Source organism: Ptychodera flava, chromosome 6 (genome assembly GCF_041260155.1).
Source record: "Ptychodera flava strain L36383 chromosome 6, AS_Pfla_20210202, whole genome shotgun sequence".
Lineage (NCBI taxonomy): Eukaryota > Metazoa > Hemichordata > Enteropneusta > Ptychoderidae > Ptychodera > Ptychodera flava.
The window spans coordinates 15,777,349-15,799,950 of NC_091933.1; the positions used below are offsets into that span (position 1 = coordinate 15,777,349).

Sequence of the window (22,602 nt, forward strand, 5' to 3'; positions counted from 1 at the left end):
AAAAATTTTCATCAGTTACTAGTGAATTGCTGGTCTAACAACAGAAATCAAGACTCAAAATTTTTTCCCTCAAATTTCCGTTGTCAGATGTCTTGCAGTGGCAACAGAGCCTAGTAATAACCACAATACCAATATCCAATTACTTTTACAGTATATTCTTTAATTCCTTGTGTATTTTATAAAATTATCTATGTTTGTTGATTTTGCAAAACATTTTACAATGTTTGTAATAAAAAGAATTTATACATTTTTGCATTAAATGCACAAAAAGAAAGAGCGATTTCAACTTTGTTGAAATGTTCTGTATAAGTAAATATTTCTACGATAAAACCTGCACACCAAATCTGAGTAGTTGGCAAAGATTTATCAACATTCCAGAGGGGGTTTTTGTATAAGAAAATGACATCAACATCGGTTTTGGAGACCCTATGAATCGTGGATTCAGTGCGGTAAAGTTTGTTTCACTTCATAAGATCTCTTTGTTTCTATCACAGTTAAGGTAGAACACGCCTCAGGGACATATTCGGACTCTCAAACTCTAACAATTCTTTTCTAATATACCATTTAAGGGGTTCATTTTAAAGCTCATGGTATGAAAATTTTTTGCCAGCTTTATTTTTTGAAATTAGAAAATTTTATTTTCCTATATAGAGTTAACACAGGGATGGCAGCCATTTTGAATTTTAAATTTCGGTAAATCTTGGGTAAATTGTTTCTCTGGTACCAAACTTTGCAGGGTACCCCCGATTTTTATTCTTCATTTTGAAAGAGAATGGTTTAAAGATCTTTAAGGAAAGTTTTAGCAAAAGTTAAAATCTTTCAATTTCAAGGCACATTCTACCTTAAACACTAGCATGCCACACAACAATATTATGTTTCTCATGATACAGCCAATATTTTCAATTCACCTGAAAATGTTTTGACCCGACTCATATGGTGAGTTCTAGCCTCTCATTGGCCTACACTGTTCACCAAGCAAATATGTCGCCTTTGCATGCCCTCTTAAATATACCAATGGACTTCATAATTGGTGCAAAATACAAAAAAAACTGAGGAGTCCAACAGTGGAAAAATACCTCCTTTGTTTAAATTAAAGAATTTAAAGCCCCAGTAAAAGAATCTTTCAGACTTCTTTTCGGAAATGACATTTTGTGATGCTCTTTAGATTTCCTAATTTTGTATTTGGATTGATATTCCACACACATGATATATAATCATAACTTGTAAAGAAATATGACGGTGTTACTCTGTCACCCTTTGTACACTTCAGTGATTCTTATGACTCTGCTCTTGAAACAGATAAACAGGAGTCATAATGTTACGTCGTACATCAAGATTTTACTACCATGGTGTGATTGCATGACTTGCTACCTGTATCGATGACAGGCGGTCAGAACATTTAATTGTTTCACATTTTCAGTTTTCATGCATGCTGCTGGTTTGATGGCCTCAATACGCATACACTTTTAAGTTTTCATGGTATAATCCTTCACCCCATGGTACAGCCCAAAACCATCATTATCAATGATGAATGTGGACCTGTTTACAGTGCACTAGGGTGAACAGGATCCAGAGTGGGACAGCAACTGGAAATAGCATTGGTCTCTGTGTGATTTTCTTGTGTTTATCTATATAGATGTGCAGGTACTGCACTGTAATGCCAAATGAATATGTGTCTGTCCACCAAATACAATAATTCTACACAATTTTTCTCGCTGATCCAAATAATTTTGTGACAATGCCTAATTTTCTATTCTTGATTATGAAAAGGACTCCTTATAGACAAACTATATGCAATAATTCAAAATTTTCAATTTTGAGGTGTGTATTATGTTCATGATTGGGAAATAGTTTTCTGTAACAAAGGCTGTACATTTTGTTCAACGCTACGTCCATATTTTCCATGGTAACTGTGGAAAAATTGGAACAGGTGACAGTATACCTGGTGTTCAACATACTGACATCATTTGATGATGTAAAACACTTGTGAACAACCAAAGCCATTGCTCTGCCTTCTCTAAGCTTGCAATTTTTCTCCTGTCAACACTGATATCTTCAAACCCATTTTTTTATGGGTCTATGCTATTTTCTAAAAATAAGGCTTCTTTGCAATGATTCTTGAATAAGCTGGACATAGAATAGATTTTCTGGATTTCTTGTTTCTAAAAAAATGGAGCATAATACACATCTGATTTTAAAAGATCTGAAATTATCTTGATTAAAGTTGCTACTTTGTAGTCGTCTTTCCCAAAGCTACTCGCAATCAGACATATTTCTATTCCTCATCTGACTCATTATCAACCTTGTCGCTATCTTCATCATCACTATCATCATCTTCTTCTTCATCATAATCATCTTCATCCTCATCATCATCATCATCATCAGCATTTTTATCTTCCTCTTCTTCTTCGCTGACATAATAATAGTCTTCTTCTCTTTCTGGACGGAAACTGTCTGGAATATCATCAATGTCTTCATCAACCTAATTAAACCAAGAAGAGAGTTCAAGTGAACGAGTTTGTATAGGTCTCCCTGTATTGTCCTGACTTGTTTCTGAGTGTTAGTATGTGATACTGACAGTGCATCTACATCAATATGCATTATGTGATGTATTCATATCTGTGCAGCACAATATTGCCAGTAAAAACTCTAATTCAACCACTCTATTAATTTGATCCCCATATTTTTCTCTCCAAAATATAATTTTATTTTACCCTTATCAATTCGACCACAGATGGAAATCTAGACGTTCTCAATCTCTTATAATTAGACCAACCATCATGACAAGCTGTTTTGAACATTTTATTTTTTGATAAAATGCACAGAACAATACAATGCACAGCATAGAATGTCAAAGTCAGGACTTCAGGAAAGTCACCTTTATGTTTCAATCATCCAAGACAGTAAGTATATCACGTATGAACTGTCAAAAGTTGAAATCCCTAATATTGACCACTAAAATTACCTTGGCTTTGTTAATTTTCTAACAATTCAACTATTTAAAGTCGTAATTTTTTTTCTGGTTGAATTAATGGGGTTTTTGTGGTATGTTGTTCTTGAACAGTATTGTGCTGTGCTAACTGTTCTGCACTGCCCCGCAAAGTAAAAAATTCAAACTATACTAAACTACTGCCAGTATCAATTTCCTAAATTATATAAACTGAGCTACAGTGTATGCTCTGTAGTTTGCTGGTTATCTGTAGTACGATGATGTCTTTTGTATAATACAGGGCTGCGTATGCAGTGTTTTGGAAAAGTAGTAGGCAACACAGGAAACACTATTTGTGAAAAACTCTAATGTTATACACCTTACGCATTCATACACAAAATGCTGACAGATTTTTGAAAACATTTTGATATCTTCCAACACTGTGACATGTAACTACAAGGACATGAATGCATTTGACTACACACAGAAATACCAGTCAGTTGACAAAATTCCAAATTGACATTTGGTTTGCACTGTAATGAGACCACTATAAATATCACTTCCATCGACAATGTTACTGTAAAATGCACTTTTTTGCAGCAATTGCTTTGATTCCTCATTGATTCAGCAAATCGTTAAACTCTACGTGAAAGTCGTGTAAACTTCTGTAGTTGATGTCAAAATTGATTATTTACAAATTTTAGGATTTCAGGTTGTAGTTCAAACAATACTTGAACACCTAAATTTGTACTTTGCATATGGGAAGTTGTATTACTGAATATACTGAAGCATGGTGTATGATTTGTACTCCATAGGTTATGGCAACAGATGTGTAATAATGCCTGATGTCTGCACTATATTACTCATCTGTATACGACACTGCTCCATCATGTGTTGTTGGTGCATCACATGTCCATATATACAGCCGTAAACTTTTAAATCAAATTATGCTTTTAATAACTTCATGATCTTCAGACTTTTCACATGTTCTTATAGCTGCAAGGAACTTTTAACTGGCCTGTCTTATGAAACTTTGCATTATAGAGATGAAAGCTAGAACTATACCTCATCTTCAGGGTCTGTGGTCAGTGGTCTTCCAATTTCATAAATCTGACATATACTCCTGTAATCCATCATCTGTATTCTCTGTTGAGGCTGTTGTCAACATATAATTGGTAGAAATTGGATGTTAGTGAAGTCAGCATGTAACTGATATATGTATGATAAATGACCAAACAAACTTTTAATTACATATAACCATTGTTGCATAGAAATACACACTCTACAGAAATCTATTGAAGATGTCAAATAGTTTACAGAGGAATAAATGTAAGCAAACATCAATGATGAGATTGGCCGTTAGATTTGGTTTTGCAAATCAATTAGCATATAACTGTGCTCACCTGGTTGACTGCAAGAAGCTGATTGGCTGGATCTACGTCCAAGCTGAGTACATCGTATTTCAAATTCATGGAAGCTGTATGTGGAAAAGACATTTAAAAACTTCGTAATTACTGCTTCATTACAATAATGATCTTCATATACCACTAAGCAACAACAATTGTAAGTTGTATGCTGCTGTGAACGTTAAGCTCTCCTTTGTCCAAGAAGACTGGATCAAAAAGAGTACAAACTTTGGAATATCTTCTCGCCTATTTAAAGCCTAGATAATGAGGTCTACAGAATTTACCATCTCAGAATAACATCTTAGACAATTCTGCAAAACCTTTCACACTTTTATACTACACCAAGGAGGAAACATTTGTGTGTATCTAAATTTACAGCAGGAATAGCAAGAAAAACCCTTGTGCAAAAAAACTTCGCAGTATTTCTTTGCTGATCTTTAATTTTGTCCATGAGATAATTTCTACTGGGCAAGTGTATACACCGTGTAATACTTATGCCATAAGTATCTGACAAAAATGATATGAGTATCCCAAATAACAACAATTTAAGGGACATGGGACACATATATAATGGGAGCCAGAACAGCTCTTTTATGGAAGAAATCCTCTATTGGGTTGAATATCAAAGTTACTACATGTGGCATGTGTGGACAAAACTTGATAACTTCTGTGATGCCATGGAAGTACTAGTGATTTCATCATGAAGCAGTCTCATAGTAGTGGAATGTGAGAATTCCCTGACACCAAGATATTGGGTGAACACAACTTTTTTCTAAAGGACAGCTGTATCTTTACACCAGCAAGATCAGGTTCAATGATTAAATTGGCCATTATCTATTGGAACTGTATAAATATGACTGAATGAAAAGTCAATCAAGCCTATGTGCTCTTGCATTAAAAATGCCACAACAAAATGATTATAAATGCCCTTATCATGAACATCGATACAGCATGCAGGGAATACTTATGTATCATGACTTTGAGATGAAAAAAATTATTTGGAAGTTTACAAGATGTAAATTGTTTGAAAAGGATTCTTGAAAACAAATAAATGACATTGCAAACGCTTTTTCATCATTCTTTACTACTGTGTGGTCGATCACTAATTGCTTTTGATGAAGGTGCAGATGGGCCTGTGAGTGAGGAACATCAAAGAATTAAATGATAACACAGCATAGATCACTATGGAAACCAGATGAATTCTGACAAGTAACTACATAGTGAGAAATAGAGGTGTGGATTGGGACTAATGCCACTAGACCTGTATTGTGCGTGTAAAAATGTCATGACAGGGAAACTTACTGATGGTTCTGTAGTAGTCATCTGGATCAAATATTTGCATGTAGGTGTCCTTCTTCAGGCCGTAGATACTTTCAATTTTATACGGAGATGTTGCTGTGAAAAAAAATTGTTTGACATGGTAGGCAACTGACTATTTGTTAAATATTCCAATCAAACACAGAAATTAACTGGTCTCTTGGTTGTTTTCTGTACAATACTTTGAACCCTGACCTCTAGGTCAGGGTTTATGAGGGATCACATCCAAGTAGGATGCAAAGGGTTAGAGAAAGCCTTTCAAGTAATATTGCATTGGACACGCTGGGTTTCCCACAAGCACCTTGTAACCCATAATGCATCATCTGAACATGACACCATGAACATGACCCCTTGAGTCACTTATGTGATAGGTTCTGAGCTCTGCAGACTTGGCCAGTCACTGAACTCCAATATGTCTGTTTAAACATCACAGAATGGTCGACCACCTTACTAATCTTTTTGGATGTGTTGGCACCGGTAACATCTATAAAGAGTTGTGTGGAAAGTGGATGAGTTTTCGCTATTACCTCCAATGAGCACATCTCCATTCATGCTGTATTCCATCATTTCACAGATATTGGTTATTTCTGGTACCGTTGTCATCAACTTGTATGTTCTCATGTCCCACTTTAAAGGTTTGTTAAGGAGTGGTCATTATCACCGGTATTAAAAAAAGCAACTGGCTGAATTGCTTAATATCAGTGAATATTGCCCAGCAATATCAGTGAATATTGCCTGGTAATATCAGTAAATATTGCCTAGCAATATCAGTGAATATTGCCCAAGCAATATCAGTGAATATTGCCCAAGCAATATCAGTGAATATTGCAAAAGCAATATAAATGAATATTGCCAGGCAATATCAGTGAATATTGACTACCTTGATACAACACTTTGAATAGAGATGCTGGATGTTGAGCAACTAGATCAAACCATCTCATGAGAGACTCAATTTTAAACAAAGGCAAAAGATGATGATGGACTTACGGAAGTGTTCACATTACCAATAACATAAAGCTGTAGACCATACAACCAGTCATTGAATACTTGCAGGACAACATAGTAAAGTCCATAAGTATTTTTAAGAATGCAAATCTAGTGATAATGGCTCATTATCAATAATGAATGTTCATAAAATCTGCATACTCCATACATTGTCAACTTGATGAAAGGATACCATGGCAGAATTGATCAGGACATGCAATCCACTGGGATGGATTTTGCCATTGTAGAAGCAGGTCTTGGATAGCTTGTCAAACTTGTGTAGCATGCCCCCTGACCTCACATCCCAAAGTATGCCATTGGATAAAACCAATGTGTCAGTTTGGTCAAAGGACACATAGTTGTTGCTGTAACAGTTTGACAGCATTGTGTTTTTCAACAACACAATTTCTTCACCAGTGTTTGTGTCGTACACCTGGTGGTGAAAAAAATGTAAATCTAACTTACTTGAGAAAAAAGTGAACTGCACATCAAAGACCTTCACCTATGTACATGTAATCATATGGTGATAGATGTAAGATGCAAATTTGCATTCACAGAGTTGGAATTTTTGTGCATTTTCTGAAAATTGATCATCATCAGTTTCTGACGATTGAAAACATTCTTCTGTGTATCTGTATGAACACACAAATGGTACAAACATTGACAAAATTCTCTACATGGAAAATACATGTAGGTGGTGAAAATCTGACACCATAGGAATCGGCTTCCTTGAACAAGTATACAAACACTGATCAAAACTGTTCAAAATGTTTCCACATTGACAACCATATGCTTGGATTATAATTCATATAAACTGACACACACAAATCAGTTCATACTTATTACAACCACTAATAACCATCTTTGTTACACGTCACAGTACACAATAGCTGGCCACTCTTCTCTCTCTCTCTTGCTCTCTCTCTCTCTCACTTTTCAGTCAAAGCAAACCGGACTTTTTCACTGTTGATAGTTACTTACACAAGCTGCTAGGCCCTGACTAGCCAGCATCTTGTCATCTGAAACATTTCCAAAGCACATTTTATCATCTCGTTGGAAAGTGTGCCTGAAAATAAGAAGGAGTAAAAGAAGGACTTATAGAAATATTTTGACTTTCAATCTTCAGCTGACACTGCAGCTTTGAGACCAATGTTTTGTCATCCACTCATAAAACTACTTGAGGTACGTATTATGCGCCTCAAAACTGAAAGACTTACAACTTTTTCTCAAGTTTTCCTTGAGCAAACTTTCAACCACAGTCTTACCAAAATTAAGAATAAAAATCAAGGATCCATGTGCAAAGTTTGGTACAAGAGAAACAAAGTGCCCAACAGTTCCTGATATTTCAAATTCAAAATGGCCATCATCCCTGTGTTTAACATTATCAAAAGGAAAAATTGAATTTTCAATTTTCAGAAACTATGATCTATGATGGTGAAAACTTTCCATACTCCAAGAGCTTCATGAGCCAAGCAAGCAGTAGACTAGAAAATACTTTGAAAATTATTTGAGTCTGAAAATCTGTCCCTGAGGTGCATTCTAACTGAAGACAAATCCTGGATTCTAGATTCTAATTCTAGGGCTATTCAAGGATGGAGGTGTGCAAAATGTGGTACAGGTGAGCTAATGATTAGTGTATCGCTTTCAACTTTGAAAGAATGATCATAACTTTTTTCTATAAAACTTTTTTTGAAAGTGCGCCAACGTGCTTTCCTTAGTTGCTGGATATATGCCAAGAATGTGAATTAACTAGATAAATAATTTCAACAAAGCTCTAAAATTTTTGGTGTACAACAGAAAACCTTGTCACATTTTTACAACCAACAAATACTAGGAAAAGTTGATTCATTTTCATTATTAGTAATCATGTTTTATTCTCAAAACTTAATTTGCTTCTTTCTCTTCACTATTTTTAGTCTCTGGCTTGCAGGTCAAACAAACACTGTCTTTTGCTCCAAAAGCAGTGTGGCCTTCATATGACGTTCATGTTTGTAGTTAATGTGTTGTTTAGTGCTTCATGAATTTTTGATGTGTGCATGTTGTGTGGTATTTATGAATGGCCATTTTTATTATTCAGTTTTGGTACAAACAAAGTGAAATTGCATATAATTGAATTGGGCTGCATGTGACAAACACTAACAAAACTCCTCTTCTCATGGACAGGAGCCGCCTTACAGTATATTGGAAGTGTTGAATCGATGGAATTGATGAAACAAAAATACAAAGGGCTGTCAGAAGATAACTTACTTCAGGGACAAACTAGAATGATTATTCTCAAACTTCCATAATGCTGAACGAGGATCCCCAAAAGCACCACTTGCTAGTAGCAAGCTGTTGTCCTGAAAACCAAGAAAATAATAGGGATAGTCACATGTTGTGATGGAAGAACACTTGAATTCTCTTGAGGCAGTGTCATTTACAAGGTTCCACGTGAGTGATGTTACCACTGATTCTCTAAGGTGGGTGACATGGGATCAATCAGCAGTGGAATGGATTAGTCACTTAGTTGCCACACAAAGCCAAAAAAGACATTTGTTTCTCATCCGAGGTCTCTTACAAAAATTTCATTTGAGTTCAGAAGACCCAACTACTGACATGAAAAAAGCAATACAAGTTTTCCAAGGAAACATGGAAAAAAAAGGCTGAATCGGCGTGTCTAGATCAGGGTGCGTGAGGATGAGTAACAAAAGTGTTCCTGTTTTGGCCAATGTGAAGTTTTGCATTCCTACCTTGAGAAACAACCAAACACATTAACCCTTTTCCTGCCAAAGTCATATTTCACCAGTTAAAACTAGTAAAGAAAAACATGTCCCATATAGTGCAGTTTAACAAAGACTTGAAGATTTGAAGGTCCCTGAAGACAGAGATACTGTAAACATGATTTTTACAGACTAAAGCTACTGTAACATACCAAGCCAAGTGGGCGACAATACATATGGTTTTGGCTCAATACCACTTTTTACTGACTTGGCAGATGGGGAAGTGATACTGTCTGGCAGGGAAAGGGTTAATGTCTGGTACATGGATATGTCTTTAAGGGAGTATTCTTGTTATGATATCCCACAATTCCTTTTTGGAAGAAGCAGACATACACCGGTACAGTCTTCTCATGTCTACATAGTATAGCTGTTCTCGTTTCTTAATATTCATCTGAGGATAATCCGCAATAGAATTATACTGGAATTCAAATCTCACTTCAATGTAACAAATGTACAATACATGTACATACCTTGGAGAGGTCAAATGTGGATACAGGACTGTCAAGACACCTAAAGGTTTGCATCTTTACTTTTTTCTGTCAAGGGAAACAAAGAACAACAGACACAGTCAAAAATATAACGTCTCCACTTTTCAGAGTTATGAAACTGCTATTGCCTGCTTCAAATCTAGAATGTGTCACTGAAAAGGGTTTAAGAGCAGATGCTTATACTTTCTGAACCTTGCAATTCATTATTGATTACTTGAAAAACAATATTAAATATGTCTCCAATTCTGAACTACAAGTTTATGTTTGGCAGTTTGATACAACACATGTACAAAGCTGGGGGGTAGGGGAGGGGTGGTGTTACTCAGTCTGGAGGAATGAGGAATTTGGTAGCAAATGTTCTGTTTCATCAAATAAACCCCAAATACACCCCTAATTCCTGTAATAGCTCTGAACACAGCACTCAGAAAAAAAGGGTGGACTCAAAAGTTGGTTGCTGGAGTGTTGGGGGTTTATCACCTGAGTACATGACCTTCGAGGGTTCATTTTTTTTGTATATCTTGATTTCATTCACAGAAAGCTACATCTATGCCTAACCTTTCTGACTTCAACGCCTATTTGCACTCGCCCTGCCACTGTGCCTATCATGATGGTAGGTTGGTCCATCGACTGTAACGTGGAGAAAACAAGCATAAAGTGTAATCACCATGTTTTGTTTTACCATTGAGCATTCAGCATGTTGCAACAATCAGTCAATCTAAAAGTAAATTTTCAGTTGGTCAATTAATGGTCAACCAATGAGTCACTTGAATGGAGGGCCAGTTTGTCCATGGTCAATCAGTCAACGCTATGTGAAGTCTGTCAGTTATGCGAAGGTGGCTGGCTGTCCGAGCATATGACTTCTTGGAAACATAGATGAAATGCATTCATTTTATCCTGTCTGTGTTAAGAATCAATCAGCAGATACATGTATGTCTTTTCCTCCTTGACAGTTAACTCATAGTTTGCAGTCACGTGTACACTTATAACAAGAGATATGGAAGTCCTAGCTCCCTGGGAATCAACATAAGAACATTATAACAGTAATTGATAATTAAGCTGTTGAAAAGTGAAAACAATTCAGCTGCTTTAGTCTAAAGCTTAAAAAAGTGCATGAATGCTGCAAAAATCCTAGTTTGTACACTTACAGATTGATGCCTGTCAAATTTGATTTTGGTGAACCCTTCACTGTACTTGCTGGATAGGATTTTCAGCGGACGTAGTCTGTAAAATTAAGCAGTGTGGAGAAAACAATAAAATCTGTCATGATTAATGCCTGTAGACAGCAGTACTACAATGCCTGTCAACAATTCTCATTGTATAAACACCTGCAAACTCAGAATTTTGAGTTCATACAAAATCAGATTCATGAAAATTCACCATCTTCCTTTTCTCTTTGTATTCTCGGGAATAGGTTAGAATACACAATTAAAGCTAGACAAAGTCTGATTTCTCATTCCCTTGACAACCTGCACACATAGTATTGTGGTATCAAATCTGCCTTGGTACATGTACCAGACTCCAATATGGACTTGACAAGAAAACTCATTTCTTTCTGATGTAATGTTTTTACAGTGCATAAGAAAATTTGTGCACAATATTGAACAAAGCAACAGAGGCTGAGTTACTGCTTAAACCAGTACCCTCATCAGTTTACAGATCTGACAAAAGTGAACGATTCATTTCACTGCAAGACTTCTTCACATGTATGTATGAACAACCATACAGAGACCATGACTAGTCTATGGTTCAACTAAAACACTAACACAAAAATATTTCAAATACATATGTTGGAAATACAGTTGGAAGTTTGGCAGTTTAAAAACTTCCACAAAACAGAACTGACCTGCTGTAGATTCTCTGTTTATCAAATCGCCTTCCTTCTACACCGCCATTTGGAGGGCAAATCTGAAATACAAACATGAATGTTACACTTTCTGCCGAGAGTTTTTCACATTAGCAGATCTAATCAATAGGTTAATTGGCCTAATTAAAAAGTGTATTTTTATAAACTATGAAGATGACACTCAGTTGCTAGGAAATAGTACGCAAAAGACATTTACAATTGTATTAAACTGTTAATTCTCAATCTTCTTACATGTACCTGTTTTTGTTGTTGACGTGGCAACACGTTGCTCGGCGCACGCATTCTGTGCTTGGCACTGGCACATGTATGTGATCTGTTGAATCAGGGCACAAAAAGAATTAACTATATTTATTATCTTGTCTGTGATATCTTGCTCACAAGCTACAAATTTTGAACAATGTAAGCCAATTAGAATATAATCAATGGTGGATTATGAATTTATTTCAATTGTGCTAGGTGTAAGTTATATATATAGAAAAAATTAAAACATTACATATGATTACATTTACAGTGCAGTGGCATAAATAATATTAAAAGAGCGTCCATAATTCTAATACATGTACTCATAGTCTCTACAAAGAAGGTATCATTAGTTTTGTTATAACAATCTCTTAAATATCAAATGTCTCAATTCGCTTTTAATGAAAAGAACTGTATCACTGCGAACTATCGCCATAAAATATGGCTCATGGAAGATATTTCTCTCTTTGGGACATTAAAAGATTTTATGTGAAATGAAATTAAGTAGTAACACAAGAAATGAATGAATGCATGAAAAATATGAAAAATGTCAATATATGTATAAGATGATGGCTTTTCATGATGTAATTCTGAACACTTACTCCAAAACAGAAAACACTGGACAAATGCAGTTTTCCTTCTCACAGATGTCCCTCTCATCTTTTAAATAGTCATCCATAATTGACTGGAATGTTACAACTCTTCCGGGTCCTTTTGATAGCATGTTCCGGACTGTTGCAATGTCCGATTGATACCGACTGGTATGAACATGGGGACGTTTGACTTTGTTCCACTTCATCTACATGCAATAAAAATTAAAAATTACATCATTTATACAAATGATGGGTTACGGCACTATCATTTACATATTCTTTTCTTGGTATCAGTACTTTGTGCAGTATGCCAGCAAGAATACATCTTTGGAACTTTGCACGTCGGAATTGCATGACTCACATGTGGCTGCTAAGGATTACAGCCTGGTAGTAGAGGTACCAGTACATGGGAGTTTACTGAGTTTAGCATAATTTTGGTAATACAGACATGAAGGATACTGGCGTCAATGTTGCTTGAAGATGTATTAAAACACAGCACTTGCTTGAGTGGGGATTAAAATGTATCTTTGAATCATGAAACACTTGACAAAGTGCCGCCTGCTTTATGTCATGCATGTAATGCATGTTCTTTACATTAAGCATATACATTCAGTTGAGATTCAGAAACCATAGTTTGCTGGAAAGGAAATCAGCAAATCACAGACCTGGAAATATATCAAAATATATCAAGTATATTCGTCACCTCAGTAATAGAGAATAAATGCATAGAATGGCAGTTACAATTTACAAAATACAAAACTATGATGTCGGAATGCATCAAGGCTGTGGCATATACACTGTCTGTTGAGTTCTCTGACCTTGATCTTGCCCACTGGAGGAAGTGCCGCTTGTCTTCCTAAAGATACTTGTGAGCTGAATGGGAACTTTGTAAATGCCTCTGCGTTTGTGAACACCATGTCTCTGATGTTTGCACTCAGTGACTTCTGCAAAAAAAAAAAAGTTTTACAGAAATTTTACAAGTCTATTGAAGACATTTAATTTTGTGAATTTTTTGGTCATGCATGTTATCTTCATTGCTGTTCATTCATTTCAATACTTTCAGATGAGGTTACATAACCAGACATCAGTAATCAACTGATCATGAAATAACAGCACTTGCACTGCTGAAATACAAGACAGATTTTTAATACATCTGTTGATAAATACATGATTTCAGTATTAAGCCAGCAAGCTATGAATAATATCTAAGATACTTAATACATCTTTGAAATAGCATTATTGAAAGTCACAGGAATTCACTCTCATTTCTGTTACATTTTCCCTGCTACCAAGCATATTGCCATACTTACACTGTCTTTAGACAGTTGATTGACATCTGCAGACAGGCCACTCAGCTTGGCTTCTTTCAGAAGAGATTCTGCAGTTTCTGTCAAACCTGGAAGATAAAACAGAAATTAAACACTTGCCTCTTTGCACAGACAATGATGACTGTCGCACAGTTCATGCACAAACATCTGCATAGACAACTAATTATGATCAACGAAGCTAACAGTAACAACAAGATTTGTGACTGGCAAAATACACTGGTTGAAAGTATTAAGATTGTAGACATTTTTATAAGACTCATTTACTTAAATTTTTGATTTGAGAAGATTTCAGTAAACACATGACATTTGCAGCCCAGTTTTGAAGTGACAGCAAATTTGAACACTAGATAAAGTGAAATTATGTGGAACAGAGGACTAGAAAGCAATAATTTGCTTGACCACCACTGCAACATACTGGTTACGATAACTGTAGAAAAGGCTTCCATTACAAATTGGGCTGAAGATTTCGATAGGCGACTAAAGACAACGGAATAAGTTCATCTATGCCATGCATCAGCTATGCCAAGCAAAGAATGACCACTGAAGCAAACTGTCAGTGAATAATGACCAAACTAGACAGGCCAGATTCATTTGTTAACTCTGACAACAGGTACATACCTTGCGCCATCAAGTGTTCATGCATGAGCTCAAACAGTTCAACCTCAGAGTACTGAACTTTTGTTTCCTTCTCTGGTTTTTCAATATCCTCTTTGCTTTGCGGTTCCTCGCTGCTTACTGATGGCCCAGTGACAACATCTGTCAAAAATATCATGTGTTTGATGCAATTCATCATGTTTGATGGGTTTCTATTTCTAAATCAGTATCTTTCTTAAACAAGGTTTCAACATGCCAATGAGAAGTAATGTAATTCCATTTCTTTGTCCTTTTCTAAACTTTCTTGCTTATGAAATTTTCCCTTCATAACATGCAGTGCACATCTCTCAGGGTTCACTTTGAATAAATCTTCCAATAATTCACAAGGCACACTTGCAAATCAATCAAAGACTGCAGGAAAAAAGTTTCTAGAACATAAAAGTTTAAGGTAATCTTTTCAACAAGCCAGTCAACCCTTTACAAGCAGATAGTTTCAGTCGAAGGGGCATACAGGTGAAAATGGTTTCAAAAAATATGTATTAAAAATAATTGCCAATTTCCATGACAAAGAAATTGAAAATGAGACATATCATAATAATGGTATACAATGAAAGGTGATAAACGAACTGGATTTTAAAAAGTTAGTTAACTGAAAGAACAGAAGTCTTTAATGCATGGACTATTTCTTACCAAGAAGTTGCTGGCCATACTTATAAAACTCTGCACGTTGTCCAGCCAAATCTACATTTCCAAGTCTCTTCATTAGTCCTATCACAATAAAATAAAAATACATGAGGTTGAATGTCCTTTTTTTCATTGCAATATCTTCAGTGGCCAAAAAATTTACAATATCACAGGTTATCTTTCTAACAAATTTCTACATAATCTGTACTGAACTACAAGTGACTAACAGTCAACTCTGACCCTTTATTGGCAAGACCTAGGACTTCACCAGCCAGGTCAGTAATGAGCTATATCGGCCTACATGTATTTTCACCTATTTGGCATGATACGGTATAGGGGTAAGTCAAAAATAATGTTTACAGTATGTTTCAAAGGACTTTATATGTTCAAGTCTTTGTTAAAATGCAACATGCGGGATATGTTATGCCTAAATTATGGTTGTAAGCAACTCAACCTGACGGTGACTTATGAACTTGGTAGGATAACGGTCGAAGGAGGATCTCCTTTATTGTGACTGAACCATGCTAGGTGTAACTCTGTGTTGTAATATCCAAGACTTCTTGTTAAACATCTCTTTGCGATACGACATTAAATTTTTTAAGTTGTATTGTTATTTTCTTTATCATGGCATTTTCCCCCATCTCATTAATGTAACAGTATCTTGTATATACTTGTCCGTGACAGTGTCACAAGTTTACCTAGAGGTACAGTATGTTTCAGCAAAATATCAATAAAGCTTGAAGCCAAGTTTAAAGTCAGAAAAGCTGGAGAAACATACAGACACAAACAGTATATTTCAACTGTTCTGAGATCTACATTGAATAGTCCACAAAAAAACTAAACAACACAGTAAACATGATGAGCAAAAACCTATCACATAAAATAATAGAATTCAGAATGAGATACAAGACAATGCCAGGACACTCACAACAATTTTTGCATGGTCCATTTAACTACTGTACATCCACTTCACCCAAAATTCATGACTAATGGCAGTACCTTGCAATTTTCCACGGAAGAAGGGTATCTTGCTCAGTGTCTCCCGGATTTCTTCATCTCTGTAAACCATTCCAAGAAGCCCCTCTGCAGCAAACCTCCGGTAGGAGTCCACCAAGTTCTGCTCTCTACTGTAGTCAAATGCTGCCATCAGGATCTATAACATAAACCAATGAAGTATGGAAATCCCAAAAAGGTCCATTTAATGTTCAGTTTCCAATAATAAATATATTCACTCACACCAAGGTTATTAATGAGCATTGCCTGAGTATGCAAATCAAATAATGAGTCATTATCAATGGAGAATGTTCATTGGCCCAAAACTTTGCAGAGCCATTATTGACAAATGGTGATCATATCTGGTTCATATCTGGTTCAACAGCAATGTCCAGCAAACGTACTTTTCTACTTAATCTCCTAAATTTAAAATGCATTCTAAACTAAAATGACTCGGTCATTTCCACGTATACATACCATTATACAAATTTCAAAATCAAGTATTCTGTAGGAATTTACAGAAGTCAGAAAGCACTTGGCAGGTTCAGTTATTGTTCTCTGTCCTAAACAATGAAATTCAATGTTTGGCAAGTATACATTCCAGTGACCAAGTTCCATTGATTTGCAAGGGTTACTACATCCACCGATTACAAGTGTGCACGCATTCTTCATATCAAGCTGTTATTGGTTACGGATCTTATTACTGGATTTAGGATCAACAAAAGACACCTCATATAATGCTGCGTTTCAAGTCATTACATATGAATTGTTGGAATTTATCCACATTGAAAAACATACAGCCACTTTTCGTGGAATGAAACAAAAGAACACATACTGGAAGTAGGATTTAAATCTTTTAAACACAGCATTGACCTACCCTGAATCCTTTATATTCTCTCACATGCTGTCTCATCAGACGTTTAGCTGCAGCCATTGCTTCATTGCTGTCTTCCACCTTACAAAAAGCAAATACTCTGCAGTGTAAGAACTTTACATTGGCAGAAATTATCTGGTGAATATTGCACTACTAATAACAAATAAGAAGTAAGACTATAGTTTTTGGAATATTGCTATTCCAGAACAACTACTTTGAATCTAAGTATCTGAGTTTCTTTCGTTTAAAAATGGTGAAAAATGCGTCCCAAAATTTGGCACTTTATGGATAGCATATAAGTACATGTACAAGCTGTGGAGTACACGTTTCTGACTTTGTTGATCTGGCTGGATTGCAGCTGAAAAATTTTATCTCTGTGCTTGCAATATGGGGTAAAAGATCCAAGTTTTTCATTGTGAAAATCGTACGTTTCATTTTTTCTTAGAAATACATGTAACACATGGATGGTGGCCATTTTGAATTTCAAGTGTCAGGAAATATCGGGTAATTTGTTCCTCTAGTACAAAATTTTGTATGGTGACCCCTGATTTATATTTTTATTTCGAAAGGGAACAGCTGAAAGTTCTCTTTCATGGAAAGTTTGAGCAAAAATCTTTCAATTTTGAGACATCTGCTACCTTAATCATGATATCTTCAAATAGTTGTGATGGATGAAAAGCTTGATGGCAAAGCAGAGGTTATATCCTCCTCATAGTAGAAATTAGCATTTGTCTGAGGCAGCCATTTATGGCCAATAAATACAAACATACCCCTTATGTTAATGTTGAATTGTACTATGGCTCAGCATGGGCCCCAGTGTTTTTCAGCATTGCCATACTGACATGCGATTTGATTTGGCTGAGCCTTACAATGTAAATCATCAGAGTTTTCACACCAATCTACTCTCACAATACACCCACCTTGCTTGGGGAAATGCATTTGACCATTAGTTCAAAAGCTGCACATTTGATTTTTTCATCATTCAAAAATCTTCCTTGAACCTGAGCCAAGATTATTCTGAAAAAAAATTGTTAAAAAATATAATTTCATACTTTGTTACATGAAATCTTTTCAGTCTAATTTCCTCATCTCATACACGAAGCCATTTATTTACGGAGTTAACAAACAAATTAAATAATTGTACTGTAACGCTTTATCTATGACACATATCCTTATTTCTTGTTCTTCATACACTGCATATCAACTTCATACAAAAGTATTGCTGGTATCATGATATACATTTTGGGATAAATCCACCTTGATTGTCTACTTTATAATCTCGCAAGATTATATTAGTTCTGTGATTCGGAGCTCATATTTATCCTTCAAACACAAAATCTACTTAATATAACATACACAGCAAAATGTTTTAGTTTATTTCCATAACCTTGGAGTTAATTTGATACATGAATTTTTTTAATAAACAAATTCACAAGCCATGACGTAGAGTAAAAATGTATTTGACAAAAATCAGATGCCAGGAATTTAAAACGAAGTAAAAGCTTGAAACTGGGTTTCAATACAGTAAATGGATACAAAGACACACTATTTCAAGTGAGGTCAAAGGTTATACACGTATTCAAATTTCAAAATGGCAGCCTCGGATATGGGGAATTCACCTTATTCCAACGGGCTCTTCTTCAATGAGAGCACATTTATGATTTTCACATGGGATTGCTTGGCAGAGTTGTGGTATGATATCAGATGCATGAACCAACACTTTTAAAATCTTAAAGACATCCATCACCATGTCACACCTACAGAGCAAGACAAAAAATTGAGGCAAATGTCATTATAACAGAACGGTGCGCATGTAAAGAGAAAGGTGACACTGATGCTAGTTAGTACTATATGTGTGTATGCCTGGGAGAAAACAGTAACTATCTCTGCTGAAAACATTATTTGTCAATAAGACACATACTTATCTGGTTTCAACAACGACAGCGATGGTGACACTGAGACCAGCTGTAGAAGTTGCTTGACTGCGTCCAAATCTTTGAACTTCTGCATGACATCAAAATCACCGCTGCAGGTGATTTCATCTTGCAGAATGGCTTCCATGTCTAAATATGTCTGCCTTGACATCTCCAATTCCTGAAAATTGCCATAGGTCAACAATTGGGGATATTATCATCTGGTAGACATTCCTACATTGTAGCACTACAGATACATATGTATTACACAATGTTCATGTTTATGAATGGATATTTCTGTTGGGGAAGTTACGCAAACTTGCATGTAATGTTACAGCCAATGCCAGTCTGACAATTGAAAATACATTCAATGACATAATGTTCCCATTGACTCAGAACTGATGTAAGATTCATAAAACCAACGGGTTAGACCCAGATTTGAATGGACCATGGTACAAACGAAAGCACAAACACAAACACACATAGAAAAACCAGTACATGTACAACCATTTTCAGTAATAGAGCGCGAAGCCACTGCAGTGAACTGCAATAAAACTGCTCACACTAATTAGTTTCAGCTGTAGCCAGCTGGCAAAGTTGACAACATTGTATGTCCCATGCAGACAGTTTGTCTGGGAAAGTTGAAATAAAAAAGATTTGTACATGGACCAGTGCATGGTAATGTTACATTGTATCTTAATCTTGAACACAGGGTGCCAATCGTAAACTCTCATTTACAACTCGAGCCTCAGACAGAGCTAGTTTTGCCTTTGTACAAGCAGACTTTTTGGTCTTTATCAAGTTGCCTTGTTCAACACCAAAGTGGCCACGGCTACAGCTGAAACTAATTAGTGTAAGCAGTTTCATTGCAGTTCACTGCAGTGGCTTTGCGCTCTATTACTGAAAATGGTTGTATTTCTATTCACATTTGTACATGTGGGTTTGTTTGTATCGCAATCATTTTGATCAGAGATAATTTGACCAAAAATGAGGGAAAGGGGTGACACAATATTTGAACATACAAATATTATTATCATTCAAAGCATCTGAGTGAGGTCATCCCTTTGAACTATTGCTCTAAATTTGAAAACTATAGGATGAGCACTGGTTTTTGAAATAAAGTTTAGACAAAACACCACGAAAAGTTGTCCCAAGTTGTCCTTTTGACCAGGAATGAGAAAACAGGTCTAAAATACATGTATGTACACATTCAAATTGCAACATCCCCTGACTTGAAACACTCTGTATCACTATGCTGATTACCCTGGTACATCCTACATACCTTGTGAAGTGGTAAAGTTGGCAGAGCTTTTTTCCCATTAGCGACTGCTCTGTCAGACATGATGTTGTACATTTTCATGTAGAGATTACCGAATAGGTACTTCTTCAGTATAAGCTGGCTTTTGTGCAGTGGCATGCCCTTCTCAGGGCCTCCTTCTTTCAAAAACTGTTTGCCCCTCTTACCAATGTATGCCCCAGGGTTGTCCAGTTCACACTTGATCTATATAGCAAAGTTATTGATCTTATGGTGAGTTTGACCATGAAATAATTTCCTCTATTTTCAGTGGATGATATTTTATTGGAAAATGTCTTGTTTGTCCATGTAAGCAATGATAGCTGCAATATTTTCCACATTTCTTTAATAGAAAATGGACACATTTTTTCATCTTTTCATTGTGCACAGTATGTTTAAACAAAAAGTATTGGCTTTGTGAACACAACGCACTGTGTGTTTAATACACGCAATTTTACTTTTGCCAAACGTACACCAGCCTAGGCTACAAATCAGAGCTCAACAATATAATGACATTGGGCATTGTACACATCAGTCTGTACTGACAAGTTGAAAGCCAGGTGTTTTGACGTGATTTGGGACTACAATGAAAAACAGTGTTTTACAAACAGAAACAAAAATACTGGAAAATCCCTAGAAAAATCAAGGGCTGTGAACATTGATGGTTCAGTGAATGCTCTATAAGGTAACAACATGCACTATTGATGCAAATGTTCCATTTTACGGTCAATCTTTCCGGTAGAATGTGCCTCATGGACAGATATTCGGACTCTCATACTTTTACAATATTCTTTTGACCTTACACTTGTGGGGGCTCATTTTGAAGCTTATGAAGTAAATAAAGTTTTCACTGTCTTAGTTTTGTGAAAATTGGGAATTCTCTTTTCCCCATATATATAAAACAGAAATTCTGGCCATTTTGAATTTAAAATATCGATAAACGTTGAGGCATTTTCTTCCCTTGTACCAAAATTTGCATGGTGACTCCAAATTTTTATTCTTCATTTTGAAAGAGAATGGTTCAAAATTTGCTTGGGGAAAATTTGGGCAAAAATTTAAGTCTTTTAGTTTTGAGGTACGAACTACCTTAAACCTACTATGAGGTACTTCTATGCTACATTTTGTCACCTTGCATACTGCCCTAACACAGCATCCTATTCATAAGGATGTTAAGAAATTCAGAAAGGACAGAGCAAAAAGTTAGTATTTTCAAACTGATTATAAAGTTAAAATATGAATAACAATGAGTTAAATAGTATCCTTATTCTAAAGACGCTGTTGAGCTCTTCATCAGCTGCCATGGCAACGATTGAATACAAATTTGGTAAAATAAATACATTTTACAAAAATGTAGGAAGATATAAAAGAGGATCTGATAAAGCCACTCACCAGGTCTAATGTTATCTGGAGTCCATCCAGTTCATGGAAAATGATGAGAAGGACAGGAAAATTTAGAGCTGGCATCAGTATTTTAGTACCCTGTCCTGCTATCACTCTGTCAGGGAATTGAATCATTGCCAGAACATGCCTGCAATATAGCAATGTCAACATTCAGTAGTTGTTAACATGATCAGGGCACTGGGGTGTCTGCAGTATCGCTTACTATAGACACTCATTTGTTCCATTGAGAATAATTTAGCATTTTGTGTGCTTTAAAAATATTACATGTCGAATACCTGTTCAGTAATTTGACTGTTTCAAGATGTTCAGACATAGTATCTTTTGCAGGTACTCCTACATTTTGACGTTGGAAACTTCAAGTTATCATTATATGACTGTCAATATTTGCCTGGCATTCTGTATGTGTTTACATAGGCTTCTTCCAATGTTCTCAATATCGGTATTTGAAATGGATAGAAACACTGTTGTGATCGTCTATGAAAACAACAATGACATAGCCCAGTTCACATGTCAGTGACAAATGTAAAATGTATAATGACAGGATCATTACCAATTACTGCCAAATTGAATTTAAGTTTTGCAGTCCTGTAGTCTTGTCTACAGCTACTCCCATATAAATTTTGTACTGTACAAGTGAAGTTAATTCTGCCAGGACAGTTGAATAACTACCACCTTTCTTCATCAAAACTTTGGTTGTCCATGATCTCACATCACATGACTTGTCAATCACTGTCCTAATATATCCGTGTCAGACAGTAACACGCCAATGAACATCAAGACAATTTTGTAAACTTGTCTGGATTTGTTGCACAACCTTGCCTACATTTTTGGTCAGTAAATGACAAGCAATTGCTACATCAACAGGCAGTCGATGAAAGTCAGCAATTACTAAATACATGTAAAATTCAAACTATATGGCAGCTTTCAAAAGAGTCCAATAA

The 22,602-nt window shown here is 35.8% G+C and overlaps 1 protein-coding gene across 2 annotated transcripts in view; it reads right to left on the reverse strand.

The window, feature by feature from the left end:
* Positions 1–139: 139 nt before the first annotated feature.
* LOC139134963 (DDB1- and CUL4-associated factor 1-like) overlaps positions 140–22,602 on the reverse strand; it is a 28,453-nt gene continuing 5,990 nt past the window's right edge. Inside the window, exons 8-32 of one of the 2 annotated variants that reach the window (XM_070702083.1) lie at positions 21,650–21,788; positions 20,249–20,467; positions 18,975–19,147; positions 18,673–18,810; positions 17,974–18,070; positions 17,057–17,134; positions 16,186–16,339; positions 15,193–15,270; positions 14,527–14,664; positions 13,891–13,976; positions 13,399–13,524; positions 12,590–12,786; positions 11,985–12,060; positions 11,727–11,788; positions 11,029–11,104; positions 10,439–10,510; positions 9,866–9,931; positions 8,884–8,975; positions 7,618–7,702; positions 6,830–7,069; positions 6,180–6,279; positions 5,638–5,730; positions 4,333–4,406; positions 3,995–4,084; positions 140–2,482 (exon numbers count right to left, since the gene is read on the reverse strand). In XM_070702083.1, the coding sequence (XP_070558184.1) occupies positions 2,276–2,482; positions 3,995–4,084; positions 4,333–4,406; positions 5,638–5,730; positions 6,180–6,279; positions 6,830–7,069; positions 7,618–7,702; positions 8,884–8,975; positions 9,866–9,931; positions 10,439–10,510; positions 11,029–11,104; positions 11,727–11,788; positions 11,985–12,060; positions 12,590–12,786; positions 13,399–13,524; positions 13,891–13,976; positions 14,527–14,664; positions 15,193–15,270; positions 16,186–16,339; positions 17,057–17,134; positions 17,974–18,070; positions 18,673–18,810; positions 18,975–19,147; positions 20,249–20,467; positions 21,650–21,788 (2,956 nt within the window). In that variant the 3' untranslated portion in view covers positions 140–2,275. The remainder of the gene's footprint in view (positions 2,483–3,994; positions 4,085–4,332; positions 4,407–5,637; positions 5,731–6,179; positions 6,280–6,829; positions 7,070–7,617; positions 7,703–8,883; positions 8,976–9,865; positions 9,932–10,438; positions 10,511–11,028; positions 11,105–11,726; positions 11,789–11,984; positions 12,061–12,589; positions 12,787–13,398; positions 13,525–13,890; positions 13,977–14,526; positions 14,665–15,192; positions 15,271–16,185; positions 16,340–17,056; positions 17,135–17,973; positions 18,071–18,672; positions 18,811–18,974; positions 19,148–20,248; positions 20,468–21,649; positions 21,789–22,602) is intronic. The other variant, XM_070702082.1, reaches the window with a different exon arrangement.